Source organism: Filicampus tigris, chromosome 10 (assembly GCF_054856515.1).
Source record: "Filicampus tigris isolate MCC_2025a chromosome 10, RoL_Ftig_1.0, whole genome shotgun sequence".
Taxonomy (NCBI): domain Eukaryota; kingdom Metazoa; phylum Chordata; class Actinopteri; order Syngnathiformes; family Syngnathidae; genus Filicampus; species Filicampus tigris.
In genome coordinates this window covers 19,432,709-19,446,491 of record NC_141226.1, presented here as the reverse complement: position 1 = coordinate 19,446,491, position 13,783 = coordinate 19,432,709, and the positions used below count along the sequence as shown (strand labels likewise).

The following is a 13,783-nucleotide window of genomic DNA, read 5'->3' as shown; positions in this document are numbered from 1 at the left end:
ATGCAACTTTTTTTTCCACGCATGTTCATGGTTATCATGTCACCCTCGGACATGCCGAACCGGAACAAATCATACATCCAGTCATACGTTTAGCATATTAATTGAGTTATGTATCGGATAGTCTGTGTGCTCGGTTGCGAGCGCAACGCGGCTAATTTATGGTGGATGTGCTTTTTGCAAGGCAAGACTTGGCTAATTCCTCTGGGGCGAGTGCTCTTCCTGTCAGCCTGATCAAAGCCCGTCTCTTGATAAGTGCATAAACTGCTCCGTGCCCCATCACCGTCAATGTCTGTGCATGCGTGCGAGTTTGTGTGTGTGTGTGTGTGTGTGTGTGTATCCATCCCCCATCACCAGCGGCTGTATTATGCATTGTTGTTGGCGTGCCCTACATGCTCACCCAAGCATAGTCCAGTGTGGTACAGTACACACGTCTTCCCATCGCCGGCGCACTCCCATGTCGTGTCCGCGGGCCCGCTTCATTTACCTTTGCTCCTGAATTAATGCTAGTTAACTGTCACATTAGCTCAGATCTGCCGGCCCTCGTTGTCAACAACATAAACTAACCTCGGTTGTGTTTGCTTTGATTCGCAGCACACGCATGAATTGACTTGGACTGCATGCACGGAGGCATCCTAAAGTTGCATTCACCCATACATAACCTTTATCTGAGCAAGACGCAGTGTTGCGTAAAAATGTTAAGCTATTCACAGCGTTGTGTTTTCTCAACTAAACGGCGAAAAAAAAAAAAAAAAAAGTTAAATGTTAAAGGATTTTGGAGAAACTTTTTTTTTTTTTTTTTTCCAAGAGCAAGGGCGCATTGTGGCAGTTGAAGGGCAGGTGTTTTTGTCGGTCTTTCAATAGAGGCCTAGCTGAATGAGTGCATGTGTTTGCATGTGCTCACATGTACATGCGTATAGAGCATATTTATTTGCCTGCTGGAAGCGGGTGTGTTAAATTCTCTTAGCATGTGTGACGAATGCGGCGGCTGGGAAAAGAGCAGCGCGTTTCATGGCCTCTTATGGCCTCTCACAAAGTGAATTCTAAAGGGGCGATCGATCCGTTTCGACATGGATTCATCTCGAGCTCGGCAAACACTCCAATTATAATATCTATTTGACCTTACACCAACGCCAACCCTTTTTGGATCATCTTTTCAAATTCTCATTGTGAATGGTTATGATGCTGAAATAGAGGAGAAAGATATAGCAAGTGCATGAGCAAGATAAAAAAAAAAAAAAAAAAAAGGGAGAGTATCCCCCACTCGTGTGTCTTTCATCCTAATCCATGGTCTGTGGTCCAAGAAAGGGCCTCCTTTTCACTTGTCTGCCCCAAAGCCTCTTATACGTGACCCCCTCTGTCTCTCCCCCCTCAAGGCTTTCTCTCACGGCCAGCAACCGTGCACACAAACAACACATCTGTGCGTTTTATGTTGTAACAGGAGCATATTTGACACCCATAAAAAGTGATGGTAATAATCATCATGGATTCTATTTTTTTTTATTTTTTTTTAACTCATTCAGTGCCAGACATTTTCAGACCCTCTTTTACCCTTGTGTATGAAAATATTTGAAAAAAGATATAAATAAATTCCTGGGATTGAATGTCTGGACTGTGAAAAGACATTAATATGTCTTTGGCAGTGAATTAATAATGATGCACTCTTAATTGGACCATAGCATTGTTTTCATTTTACATGTTGTTTTTTTTTTCAAGAATATGTTCTATGTAGGCCTACAAGTTGAAACAAAGCATTCTGATTAATATTTGTGGAATATGGGTTTAGCAGCAAAATGCACCCACATTTAGCCATCTCACAGGGCGGCCATTTTGTCACTTCTGTCGACTGAAGATGACACCGAAGTTGCTCAGGGCTCAGGTAACGACCAATCACAGCTCGCCTGTTTTCTGAAGCTGAGCCATGATTGGTCGTGATCTGAGGCCTGAGCTCTTCGATCTCATTTTCAGTCAACAGAAGTGACAAAATGGCCGCCCCTTGAGCTAGCTAAAAACGGGTGGATTTCTCATATTTCACAAACGCAATATTAATCAGGATGCCGTGTTTAGACTAGTGGGCATGGATAGAACACATTCTGGAAAAAAATATGTTTGAGTGGACGTTTGAGCTGACATCCAAAGTATGGATGTGGGTGTTCCTGTCAGAGAACACCAGGCCCGTATTCCACTCGACACGTCTATTTATTGTGGTCTGCAACAACACAGACAAAGAATAACCTAGCAACATCATCCAATGTGCATCCATTAGTTAACTATATGCCTAAACAGTACAATTCGCTGTATTAAGCAATTAAACAGCCAAACAATACATACAATACACATTCACACGTCGGGGTTCAATTTCATTTGGTTTTTAATGCAGCTAATCTGCAAGCTTTGATTTGTTTTTACGACTTGCATGATGCTCTCAGGTTGCCAAAACTAAATGGTCCATTGTAAAACATTGTAATGTTAACCGAAGTGACTTGTGGATTGGTTGACTCATTTTAGCATATTCCACAATAACGTTGATTTTGGAATTAGATTGCTTAACATTCAGATTGGCGGCTGAGCAGCCCCATATGAAGAAAGAGGTGCCTCTGTTGGGTAAATCATTGTACCACTTTCAAAATACATAAAAAAGAAAACAAGTGAAGGTCAGAATGTATTCCTCACCATCCTCCTATGAAAACTCCTCTGCTCAGTGTTATAGTTTGCAAAACTGACAAGAGGTTTTGCTTGGAGGTGAATCCGAATGTACTGCCAGGGTGACTAACGCAGCTGCCGGGGTGGAGAGCGAGTCTCTCGTTAAAAAAGACTGACCTCAATAAAGATGGACGTTTGGCCCGCTGTTATGTAACTAGTGAAGATGATCCAGAGTTTGCGCAAACGCTGTCAGCATGTGTGTGCATATCAAAGGGCATATACTAGGGATAGATTATTGGCTGGGACGATTATCTGCTCCGATATTCCGTATTTTGACGGGTATCGGCATCGGCCTTTTTAAAGGAATCTGACGGCCGATAATATTTCAGTTTAAAACTGTGTTAACTTCAAGGAACTATTTATTTAAATTTCCCACTTAACTTTATAAGTGATTACACTGACCCTGGGAACACTCTGCACTTTTTGTTTTTGTTTGAAATCAAAACAAAGATGAGTGAAATGTTTACATTTCTGTCATTTTGAAATTTTGGAGCACTTTATTGCCTGTAGAAAACATACGGAGCTATCGTTTAAGTTTTCATTTAACTTGTGAAGACACTCTGATGACCCCGGGAGCACCCTTTTTGTTAGCCTTTTACAACAAAGATGTACTGTAATAATAAGTGAAAACATTCTGAAAAAAATGTCAATAAACATATGCTTGAAGAGTGCGATTGGCTGGCAACCAATTCAGGGTGTCCCCCGCCTACTGCCCGAAGACAGCTGGGATAGGCTCCAGCACGCCCCGCGACCTTTGTGAGGATAAGCGGTATCGATGATGGATGGACGGATATGCTTGAAGACATTTCAACAAAGTTAAGAGTTTTACTTTTTTTTTTTCTTTCAGATTTTGACGCCAATATTTTCCTTTTGGCTGAAAATGAATATCGGCTCTAAATATCGGTTATCGGCCCCCTTGACGACTAATAATCGGTATCGGCCCTGAAAAAAAACGTATCGGTCTATCTCTAGCATACACTGTGCGGGTGGAACCAGGTCGAGTTGGTTGCTATCGTTCTGTAAAGGTGCGCTTCAGGAGGCATGCACTTTACAGCTCAACTGAATAGTGACACTGTATTCTAAGAACATATATAGCTACTCCACAATTGCTGTATTTATAGGAGCCCTGCAAACCGCTGCTCCTATAGAATTACTGTAAAGTCTCAGAAGTGGTCACACAGCAAACATATCAGACTGCAGCGAGAACACAGAGGCTCTCTGTCTGCGCCGTACTGAGGGAGACCTGATGTTGCTTTGCACTCCGCCCAGTGTGGCCCCACCCCTGGTAAATACAGGGTTGGAGGTTTCCTCCGTGGATAAAAATATACTGGCCCCGAGTGGGGAGGAGAGCCAGAATTCCTCGGCTGAGCCCATTGTGCGCAGAGGAGCACAAGACAGCCATGTTTGCAAAGCCTTAAGTGAAGAAAGGACATGTTAAGAAAGGCCTAGTGAGCAGGCAAAGGCAGCAGACTACTTCCTGTTTTTGTCTTTTGTCCATCGCGGGCTGCCATTCCTCGTCATCCATGACACCGTATGACAGGCTAGCACACGACATAGTTTCCACCAGTGCGGCTAAACGTACAGCTTAGCAATCAAACTCCCACTTGATGCAGAGATTTCCTCCAACGGGTTGAGGACCGACAAGAATCGACAAGTTATACGGTGCAGAAAAGGGAGGGTGTCTTAACTGAGCCAAGTCAGGGAAATCTGGGGGACTTCCTGATTTGAGCTGGAGACACAGGCTAAAGTCCATATCATTGCTACAAGAACTCCATGTCGGTGGGTATCTACCAACGGGCAGTTGTTTGTCTTATGGCTTGAAACGTGTTCAAAGCTAAATAGGACCTTGCTGTACGAATAGTTCCATCTTGTAAAGGTTTTTGCACTCTTTGCGGTAGGCCGTATGCGAGGCCATCCGAGCTCCATTTGTAATACTGGCGTCTATCTTCTTTTCGAAGGGACAAGCCTGATTTGCACCACACTCAAGGCCAAACACGGAAGCTTATCATGTGGGACAATTGCATATTCTTGTGCTGAATATTGAGAATAACGACGCAAAATGAGTCAAGAGGAGCAATGTGAAGGGACAGGCCTGAGGGATGTCTACCACATCCTGGCCAGTGTCCCGCCGGAGCAAGTCCTTAGCCTGACGTTCCAGCTAGGTGAGTCTCCTGAAGATAACATCATACACACCTTGTGTCTGATCATTCTCCATAAAGAGGAGAAAGCCATGGACAAACTCCACATGCTGGGGGACAGTGAACTTGCCAAGCTTCTGGCTGATATATGGAGTAAGAGTGGGTGTAAATTCGAACATTTTGCAGAGCACTGTGGTAAATCTCGGCATTTAACGGGAGAATCTTTGGCAGCGTTGGCTCGTATTTTCAAAATTCTGTCCGAGCACGGCATGTGCGATCAACTTTTAAGGAATCTGGCGTACAAGAGGGCCCTCTCCAGCAGCAGTCCGAAAACTGAAAATCACGAGGAATTCTTATATGATCAACTCAAGGAGGAAGCTAAAGACGTGTGCGGGCCTCAGCTAGCAGTGTGGCTGTCTTCCTCCAGGGATCTCAAATCGGGCTCTTACAACAGTACCCCGAACAGCCAGGTCGAGGGCGTGACAACAAAGCTTGGAAGTCTCCCCAGCACGCTCCAGTCAAGCTGCTCTGAGCTATCGTATCCCACACATCTGGAGATCAGCCTGCCTCCGACAATCCCATGCGAGGGGGATAACGTAAGCCCCGAAGCTTCGGGAAACCCTGAACAAAGCCCTCTCGACAGCCTAAATGACAGTAATTCTCCCGAGCAATCTCACCTTTCATCTGTGGAATCGCAACCAACATCCAGTGGAGCTCCTGGGCCGGAAGAGCCAAAGAGGGATGCGGCATCTGGAACGGAGCGCGGAAAGGGTCAGGACGGGGGCTTCAACAACATGAAACATGCTTGTAAGCAAAGCACCACACCAACCACAGGATCGAAACCTTCGCTGGCATTTTCGACAAACCGTGTTCTACCCAAAAGAACAGTCTCACTCGGGGCACATTTAAGTCAATGCGTTGAAGAAGAGGATGAGGCCATATTTTATTCGTTCGTCATCCTGCATGCTCCGGAAGATGGCGACGTAGCAGAGAGCATGAAGGAAAAACTGGAGAGCGTCATCGGAAGTGAGGGCGCAACTTTCTCGGGGGACTTTGCCGTACCCGGTAAGAGCACCCTAAGGTGCATCGAGGACGCCATCAACAACTCCGCTTTTACTGTTCTGCTGCTCACCCAGAACTTCAACACACGTATGTTGGAGGTGAAGACCAACTCGGCCCTGATCAACTCCATCAACAAGCAACACAAGCACAACACTGTCATACCTTTGCTGCCAAAAGAGAACCGCATGCCCAGACACCGCATGCCCATGGTGCTGCAGACCTTTGTTTCACTTGAGGAGAACAAAAGCTTTGAGACCAAAATAAAAAAGGCTTTATCGCCAGCAAAAATTAATCAGCAGAGAAGCATTTGGTCGGAAGAGCAGAGAACACATCAAAGGCAGCTGCCCCGAGGGTGTGAAGCAGCACATATGATGGAAAATCGCAACTTCCTGGGCTCGGTGGACTCTTCCAGCGCGCCATCGGTTTTGCAGCAGCATCCAAACATTCATATTGAAAACGCCAGCTATGTGATGATCGGAAATGACTCTCAAATGACCGTGGATTACTGTGGCGGGACAGAGAGAGATCCAATTGTCAGAGAAGACAGGAAATAAATGGGAGATGGCACAATCTGGGATTAGAAATTAGAAGACCTGTAACGAGATTACTTGTTGTTTTTTTTTTAACACTACAAAGTTTTAAAAGTTCCTGTCTATGATTACCATTCTGTGAATGATTGTGTTTCTAGCGGTTTATATATTTAAACAACAACAAAAATCAATAAAGCTGTCTAGGAAATGGAGTCAAATAAATTGTCACTACGTACAGGGGGCTGGATGGATGAAGAGTGCCACCTACTGGCAAAAGTGTGATTCACAATGCTGTCCTTTCTTACTCTCGGTTAGCATGTCTGCGTCACTGTTCTCGGGTTAGAGGTTCAAATCTCAGCTCCAGCCTTTCTGTGTGCAGTTTGCATGTCCTTCCTGTGCGTGAATTGGGTTTTCCCCTGCTACTCTGCCTTCCTTTCACATTCCAAAAGCATTCATCTTAAATTAATTGAAGACTTTGCCTTACATAAGTGTGCATGTGAGTGTGAATGGTTCTTTTTTGTGTTGGTCTTTTTATTTTATAATCTCAAAATTCCCTTGTGTCCCATTCCACGGGAGTAAGCGTTTGTGAGCTCTGAGAGTACTCACAAAAAGTTAGGAATATTTGGCAATCGGGTGAAATTTCAGGGTGAACATAAAATGAACTATGATCTTTATGAATTTAATTTGACCTTGTCTAGACTTTAGAATGCACAAACGTTCAATGCTTCAGTGCTTTATACGCACCTTGTTGTTCCCTAACAAGGAGCTGAATGGCAAAACATTTGGTGTGGGTGTGGGGCCTGCAAGGGAACCGGTTATTGTCGGCGTCAGTATCGTACACACATGCCGATTTTTTTCCTCGTTATGTGTGGGGTCTCTCACATTTTCAAAATGAGTTAAGATGTTAACAGTTGGTATGTGTCTCTGTACACTGCTTAAGTTGCTGTCTGGTGTGAGGTTTGTATTATTTTCACACTTGTGTCACTGGAAAATAACTCGCCTGCTCCACCCTGTGAATCTTATTGCCGCCTGGATTGGTACAGAGTAGGCAATTTTCTTTTCCTTTTTGGTTTTGAGGGTTTAGGGGTCGGATTTTTTACCCAACAATCAATTGCTGACAGTGTGCAGGGGACACAAACATATATAATTAGGAATAATTATCACATTTTTAGCTATTACACCCTTTTCATAACTGCCCTATAAATATACATAGAGATACAGTGCATTCATCAAGATAAGTTAGTAGAAGGGTTTGGTTACCTAAGTAGCTTCAACTTAGAGACATTAGCAGCAAGGTCTTACCGCACCACAATTAATGCTTTAAGTGTAGTAATACTGTATATAAAATTCAATTACCTCTCATTACTATACACTGGGACTACACGGCAAAGTTAATTTCCGGTTCGCTTCGTTTGTACCTAGCAAGCACATGCTGATGCTTTGAATCTTACAGAGACCCAGAGGTTATTTGGTAATTTTACGCCTTATTTCTGAAGATTTACATGAAGAATTAAGAAGTCATAAATTCAAAACGACAAACTTAGAGTAGCTACTGAGTAGCGTCTCTTTGGAGGGTTGTTAACTTCCGCTTTTTTCTTATTCGGCGGCGTTTTGCGGCTCTCTGCTGCCATCTTTTGGAATTATCTGGCTCCTGCATCCAGCGACGCACTTCAAATTAAGAGGGATTTTATTACCACAGCGCGTGTCAATAGACGATTAAAGATACTAAAATTTTAATTCCAGATTTTAAGTTTTACATCACTAACCATGACACAGACGATGTGTTTTTAAAACCACGAGCGAACGTTCCAATGGGGGCGACAGAGAGCTTAAAAATATAGCCAGCCCAGTTGATTTTTTTTCTATTCTTAATAAATTCCTTTAATAGCCTGCAATGACAAGATATACATTGTTTTCTGTGCTGCATAGAAATATCACATTGTTTTTTTTTTTATTTAAAATGTATTTGTAGTTTCATTTATATGGACAGTATGAAAATAAATACAGGATGATACTGAAAGCAAATATGATTAAAGGTCAAAGGCCGAAAGGTTTAACAAATACGAATATGAATAAACAAACATCATTAACAATAGTAAAGTGTTAGGATGCAGTGCAATACATGAACATGATGGAATGAATATTATGTGACTTTTTAGATGTATGGGTGGGTGGATCGAGCATGCGCAGTTCACTCACTGCTCGGCTCGGTTCGGTCAGAAAAACGCAGAGACGGCTTGCCGAGGAAAGAGGGCAGGACGCAAGACAAGAAAAGGGAAAAAATTAGCAACATGGACACGAGCGTCCTTTGGGTGTGGAAGTTTCTCTCGTAAGCTCCGTTATTTCCATGGATGTCGTTGTGCTGGGGAATGGGGAAAAATCCACTAAACTACAGCACAAGGAAGGACGTTGACAGTGATGTGAGTTTGGAATCGTGATCCTCCAACCATCTGAAAGCTATTTTTTCGCCAAGCTGCGTTTGAGTTGCAACGGACGCGATGTCACCCGTTGGGAGGAATTCCTGCGCTTGACTCGCTTCGGTTCCTCCTCGATCCTGCCGCAGTAGAGAAGAGACGATGGGAGATGCGGCGCACGACGGCGGCGGCGTTAGGCGGACCTTCATCGTCCCTGCCATAAGGAGCTTTGAGCACTATGACTTCACCAGGGCGAAGATCTCCTCCAGCCTGACGTGGTTGGTGGCCAAGGCGTTTGGCTCGGGTAGGTGGCGCCCCCATCATCTTTTCCCATCCGCCGAATACTGTAAACTCTTTAACCCTTACATTCTGTTCTGGTCGAATTTGACCTGTTTTGACATTTGACAGTCATGGAAATGAACCAAAGTCATTCTGCCACACCTAGATGTTTTGAATGAATTTAAATTTAAAAAGTGTTACAACGGTTTAACACTGAGCAGTGGCGTCTCTAGTGCGAGGCCACATTTCCCCCTATCACCACATAGCATAAAACAACAATATACTTTAGTTATGAACCTGCATCTTTTGCTCTCTTGTGCACCATTTCCTCTCTATGTTTCTGATAAGTGTAACTTATATTTGCAGTCATTCCCTAACATCTGCACCCTCACCCTGCGTCTCCTCTACAGAGGCCCACTTCACAAGGGGACACGAATTCTCCATAAAAACACAGATGATTGACATGTCACACCATTGCACAATTAAAAACAACAACAACAACAACAACAACAACAACAAAAATCAGGCACATTGCTACTTCCCCGACAATGCTACCCTGTCAGGCCCCACATCATGCATAAACTTTCACTGACACTGAATTTGTTTGTGGTCAAATTTGACTGGTGTCTGCTAAAATGAATTTTAGATTTACCAGTCTGTTAAATAAAGGAAATGCTCGGCATGATCGAAATATAGACACAGTGGAACTGTACACGCCATAAATGTGTGTATTTCTATGGGACAGTGGTAACAGTGTTCAAGAGGTAGGGGATTGTGCGAAACATGACGTTCATGGAGGAATCCCGAAACAGTCAAAGACAGCATAATTCATGCAAACCATAAGGAACAGAAGTGATAAAAGGGGTGAGTGGTTGCCTTGACATCTGCACCTGAAAAAAAACAAGTACCTGCCAAAATGCACTTTCTCTTTTTCTCTGAAACGTTGATTTGAGGATCATCCATTTTTTAATGCCAGACAATCTATGAATACATACGATCCCTCCAGTGTCCCGCTGTGTGAAAAGACACAATTGTTCATAATTTTTCACCTAATGACACATCATTTACCTATTTTTGGCTATATGGTCATGGGTCAAACCCACTATGACTTGTCTATTGCCAAATATGATTCCCCAATGGACAAAAAAACGTAACTGTCATTGATACTGTGTGTGATACGCACAATCATTTTCATCATTCATCATTTTATCGATGATTGGTTACATCAGTGTTTGGATTGTTATAGAGCCCAAGCTGATATTTTACGTTAGGAAAATCCCACGACACACCACCAGACAAATAGTTACGCCAATATAATGATGCTTACTCAGTGTCAAATCTGGACCTGTTTAGTCAAACCAAGCTAGTATGGCATAGAGAGATGACCAAAGCTTCATTACATAGAGTGTAAAAGTAGTGCTTAAGTCACAGACATTATGTACGTTGTGTTGGACACACTAATTCCAAGAATAAAAAGTTATTTATTATTATTTTTAAAATCTTTTCAATTTAGAGAGTCCATAACCAAGGAAGTATTTAGAATTTTTATCCAACAGTCTAAATAGTCGGCAGTCAACTTTAATTGCAACCGTCAACTGCAGGAGTCACAGCCTTTAGCTTTTCTTCTTACTCGTAATGAAGTCACTGGACTTCATACTTAATGTGGATTTGTGCTTTCTTTTATCCTCACGCATGTAAACGCTCATCGGCTGAGGAAGCGCTTGTGGAAGCTTTAAACAGCCGTGTGCCCACTTAAACTGTTCAAGTCTGTTTTCAGACACTGTGTGTTAAACGAAGGCACACGTGATTACCTTTTAACGACCAGAGACCATGAACTGATGGCGAGATGCACAAGCTAGACAGGGAAGGCAACTTATGAGAACACTATGCTGTTGCTCTTCGAAACCCTCCTTTTGCCTCGTTCTTTTTTCCCCCTGGTCCCTCTGGTGACATACTTTCCGCTCCAAGCTTTGCCAAGAACTGTGGCCCAATTCATAGCCATAACCGAGAGGCTGTGGGGCCTAGATTGGAATAAGTGATGTTTGTGGAGAGTAGACTGCTTTCAAACATAAAAATGCAAGTACAGAAAAATATCAACTACCAGTACTAGCAATAATAATAGTAATTTGTCAATAGAGCCAACTTCATGAATATGGCCAAGCGCATCTCCTGTAAGTACAGTGATGACAAAGTGGTTCATTTTTCCCTAATAGACTGTTACTATGTTGAGTAGGCAGAAGGCAAACTACCTGTTTGCAAGCTTACCTGCTAATAAAAGGGAAAACGTGAACAAAATGTCACTTTAGACCCCTCTACGTCACGAAAATACTTCTAGGAGCCCTATCGGGTCCTTTGAATCGCAATCGCTTTTGCCCGCTTCATGCGGTGTTCCTGGTTGCAGTTGTTTATCTTCCACTCCAGTCCAATAGGTGGCAGTGATGCACATTACAAAGTGGTTGGCAATTGTGCAAAAAAGAAATAGCCATATTCTGCAGTGTTTGCAGTTTTCTCGGTAATAAATCCCAAATCCTGGATCTTGACCAAAAAAAATTTCTATTTTGGATCATACCATATCCTTCTAATTTAACAGAAATTATTCAAGTAGTTTTCGGATTCTGATGGTTACGCTTGGTGCTTTGGGGGAAATGATCAAATGCAACACTTTTAAAGTCAGACAGAACCGTGACAATCACGTGTCATTGTGCTCTTGTCAAGCAGTAATAGCGGACCCCGCAATGACCCGGACTGGCTGTGATGTAACCACCATTGCCGATGCTCACTTTCCAGATGCCCTTAGATGGCTGTGATGCTATTCTCTTTTATCATCAAAGCACAGAAAAGGGACAGCGGGTACAAGAGTGCCACAGTAAATTCGGATTACCATATAACCTTTACAGGGTGTCCTAAATGGCTTGTGTAAAACGATGCATTGCAATAAGGGCTTGGAGCTAAAAACACATGGCTTCTATAAAGTTAACTTAGAACACGGTAAAGTATTTATTCAATATAGTTAACTACAGCACTGCAGCATATTTTTGAAAGGTGCGCTTTATCACTTTATTTTCCCACCAAATATAGCTGCACTGTTAGCAGATCAACATTGCTGAGCTGTGTCCTGGGGGTATCCCAGGCAGCAGCCATCTACGTTCCTGGACTTCCTGTTGCAGTTACTTCCTGTCTTTTTCCTCTTTGATGACCAACACAAAAGATATTCCCCCCCCCCTAGCCCAGGCAGATTTTCTTCTGCTTTCTTTGATATCAACAAAAATGTTTTCAAATCTGTTTTGTAGAGCGCAGGCCACCCAGTTGCACACAAAAGAATATTGTGAAGTAAGCTTATTTCAAACATTTTGCCTTCATAAACGCTGACTCCTTCGTCGAGAACTCCAACCAAATTGGTTAATTATCTAACTTGTTGAATAGCTGTGGCTAGCTGCCACGGGATTTCTTATAAAGTACTAGATAAAGCGCCGGTTTAAATGTTGTCACTCAGCTGAAAGGCTTGGAGGCGCTGCATTAACCACAACCACTGGAAAACGTTAGCGGTTCCATCACAAGTTGTGTTTCTTTTTTAGAACTGAACTTCTTTGCTGTTGTTTATTGGTCGGATTAAAGAAGGGAAACTAGATTCCTTCAGTGTCCTTTGTTCAAGCAGAGAGGAAATTCCCGCCTGGAATACACACTACTACACACTCAGACTGTGTCACATACTGTACATGTACACACGCAGTCATGCGTGACTAATATGATACACACAAAGTGGAGGAGAGCTGCAGTGTGTAAGACACTGACGACCATATGACTTAAAAAAAAACGGATGACAGCTAGGCCTGTGTGTCTCTTGTACACTTGTGTCGGTGTGGATTGAGTATGCTGCGCTGCGCGAAGACAACTCTAATCCTGTTACCTCATCACGTAAATCAGATTGGAAAAAAGATAGCAGGCTGTCCTATTTGGAAGCACAAACGGACATGTCATTTGCAGCTATAGTCATGCATTCCGCAGCAGTGGAGAGTTCATCTGGCGACTTGTAAGTGTTTGATGAACTCTAAAAAAGAGTATGGAAGCAGAAACAAAACATGCTATGCTTGCATATATATATACATGGCACTGCTATTTTTGTTGTGCTGTAGACCGTTTCCCACAGCAGTAATTTGGATGTAAACAAAAGTTAACTGACATATACGGTGAGCTATATTCAGCTTTTGGAGGGAATCTGGAAAATAGTCAGCATGCAGGTTTTTTTTTTTCACTGTTTAGTCACTATGGCGACAATGAAAACATCCACCCTCCACAATCCTAAAGGTACAGCCCGTCAATAAACGATTGGTCGACTTCAAGCTTTAAACGTTGGTGTGGAGTAAGTGGTAAAGGCGATTAGTTGACTGAACGGTTCAACTCTTCTTGTAAGTAGTCGGGATCGTATGTCTAGTTTTAATCAGATTTCCATGATGGACTGTAGGGGGGGAAAATGTATGTATCAAATTCACATTGTGAATTCATTTATTCTGATTTCTTTTTAGTGCTGTACTGAGCACATCATTGCTGCCAAGAGGAGTTTTGTTTCAATGTAGCTCAAGCTAGCGGAGCTCACGTCATATGCTGCTTCTTTAGACAGCAAACTCGTTACGACTGATTCGTAATTGATATGATTTGACTG

At 42.9% G+C, this 13,783-nt stretch overlaps 2 protein-coding genes across 3 annotated transcripts in view; both read left to right on the top strand.

Annotated features, from left to right (window-relative positions):
- Positions 1-4,086: 4,086 nt before the first annotated feature.
- On the top strand, positions 4,087-6,642 carry ticam1 (TIR domain containing adaptor molecule 1). Its single transcript, XM_086042933.1, has 2 exons — positions 4,087-4,479; positions 4,659-6,642. The coding sequence occupies exon 2, from the start codon at positions 4,760-4,762 to the stop codon at positions 6,452-6,454; it is 1,695 nt and encodes a 564-aa protein (XP_085899059.1). The 5' UTR covers positions 4,087-4,479; positions 4,659-4,759; the 3' UTR covers positions 6,455-6,642.
- A 1,989-nt stretch (positions 6,643-8,631) lies between these two features.
- Positions 8,632-13,783, top strand: part of camsap2b (calmodulin regulated spectrin-associated protein family, member 2b) — a 36,652-nt gene continuing 31,500 nt past the window's right edge. For both annotated transcript variants that reach the window (XM_086042852.1, XM_086042851.1), the window contains exon 1: positions 8,632-9,148. In XM_086042852.1, coding sequence (XP_085898978.1) covers positions 9,007-9,148 — 142 coding nt within the window. In that variant the 5' untranslated portion in view covers positions 8,632-9,006. The remainder of the gene's footprint in view (positions 9,149-13,783) is intronic.

Coding starts and splice junctions, on each gene's coding strand:
- ticam1 (XM_086042933.1), top strand. CDS start 4,760: ATGAGTCAAGAGGAGCAATGTGAAGGGACAGGCCTGAGGGATGTCTAC.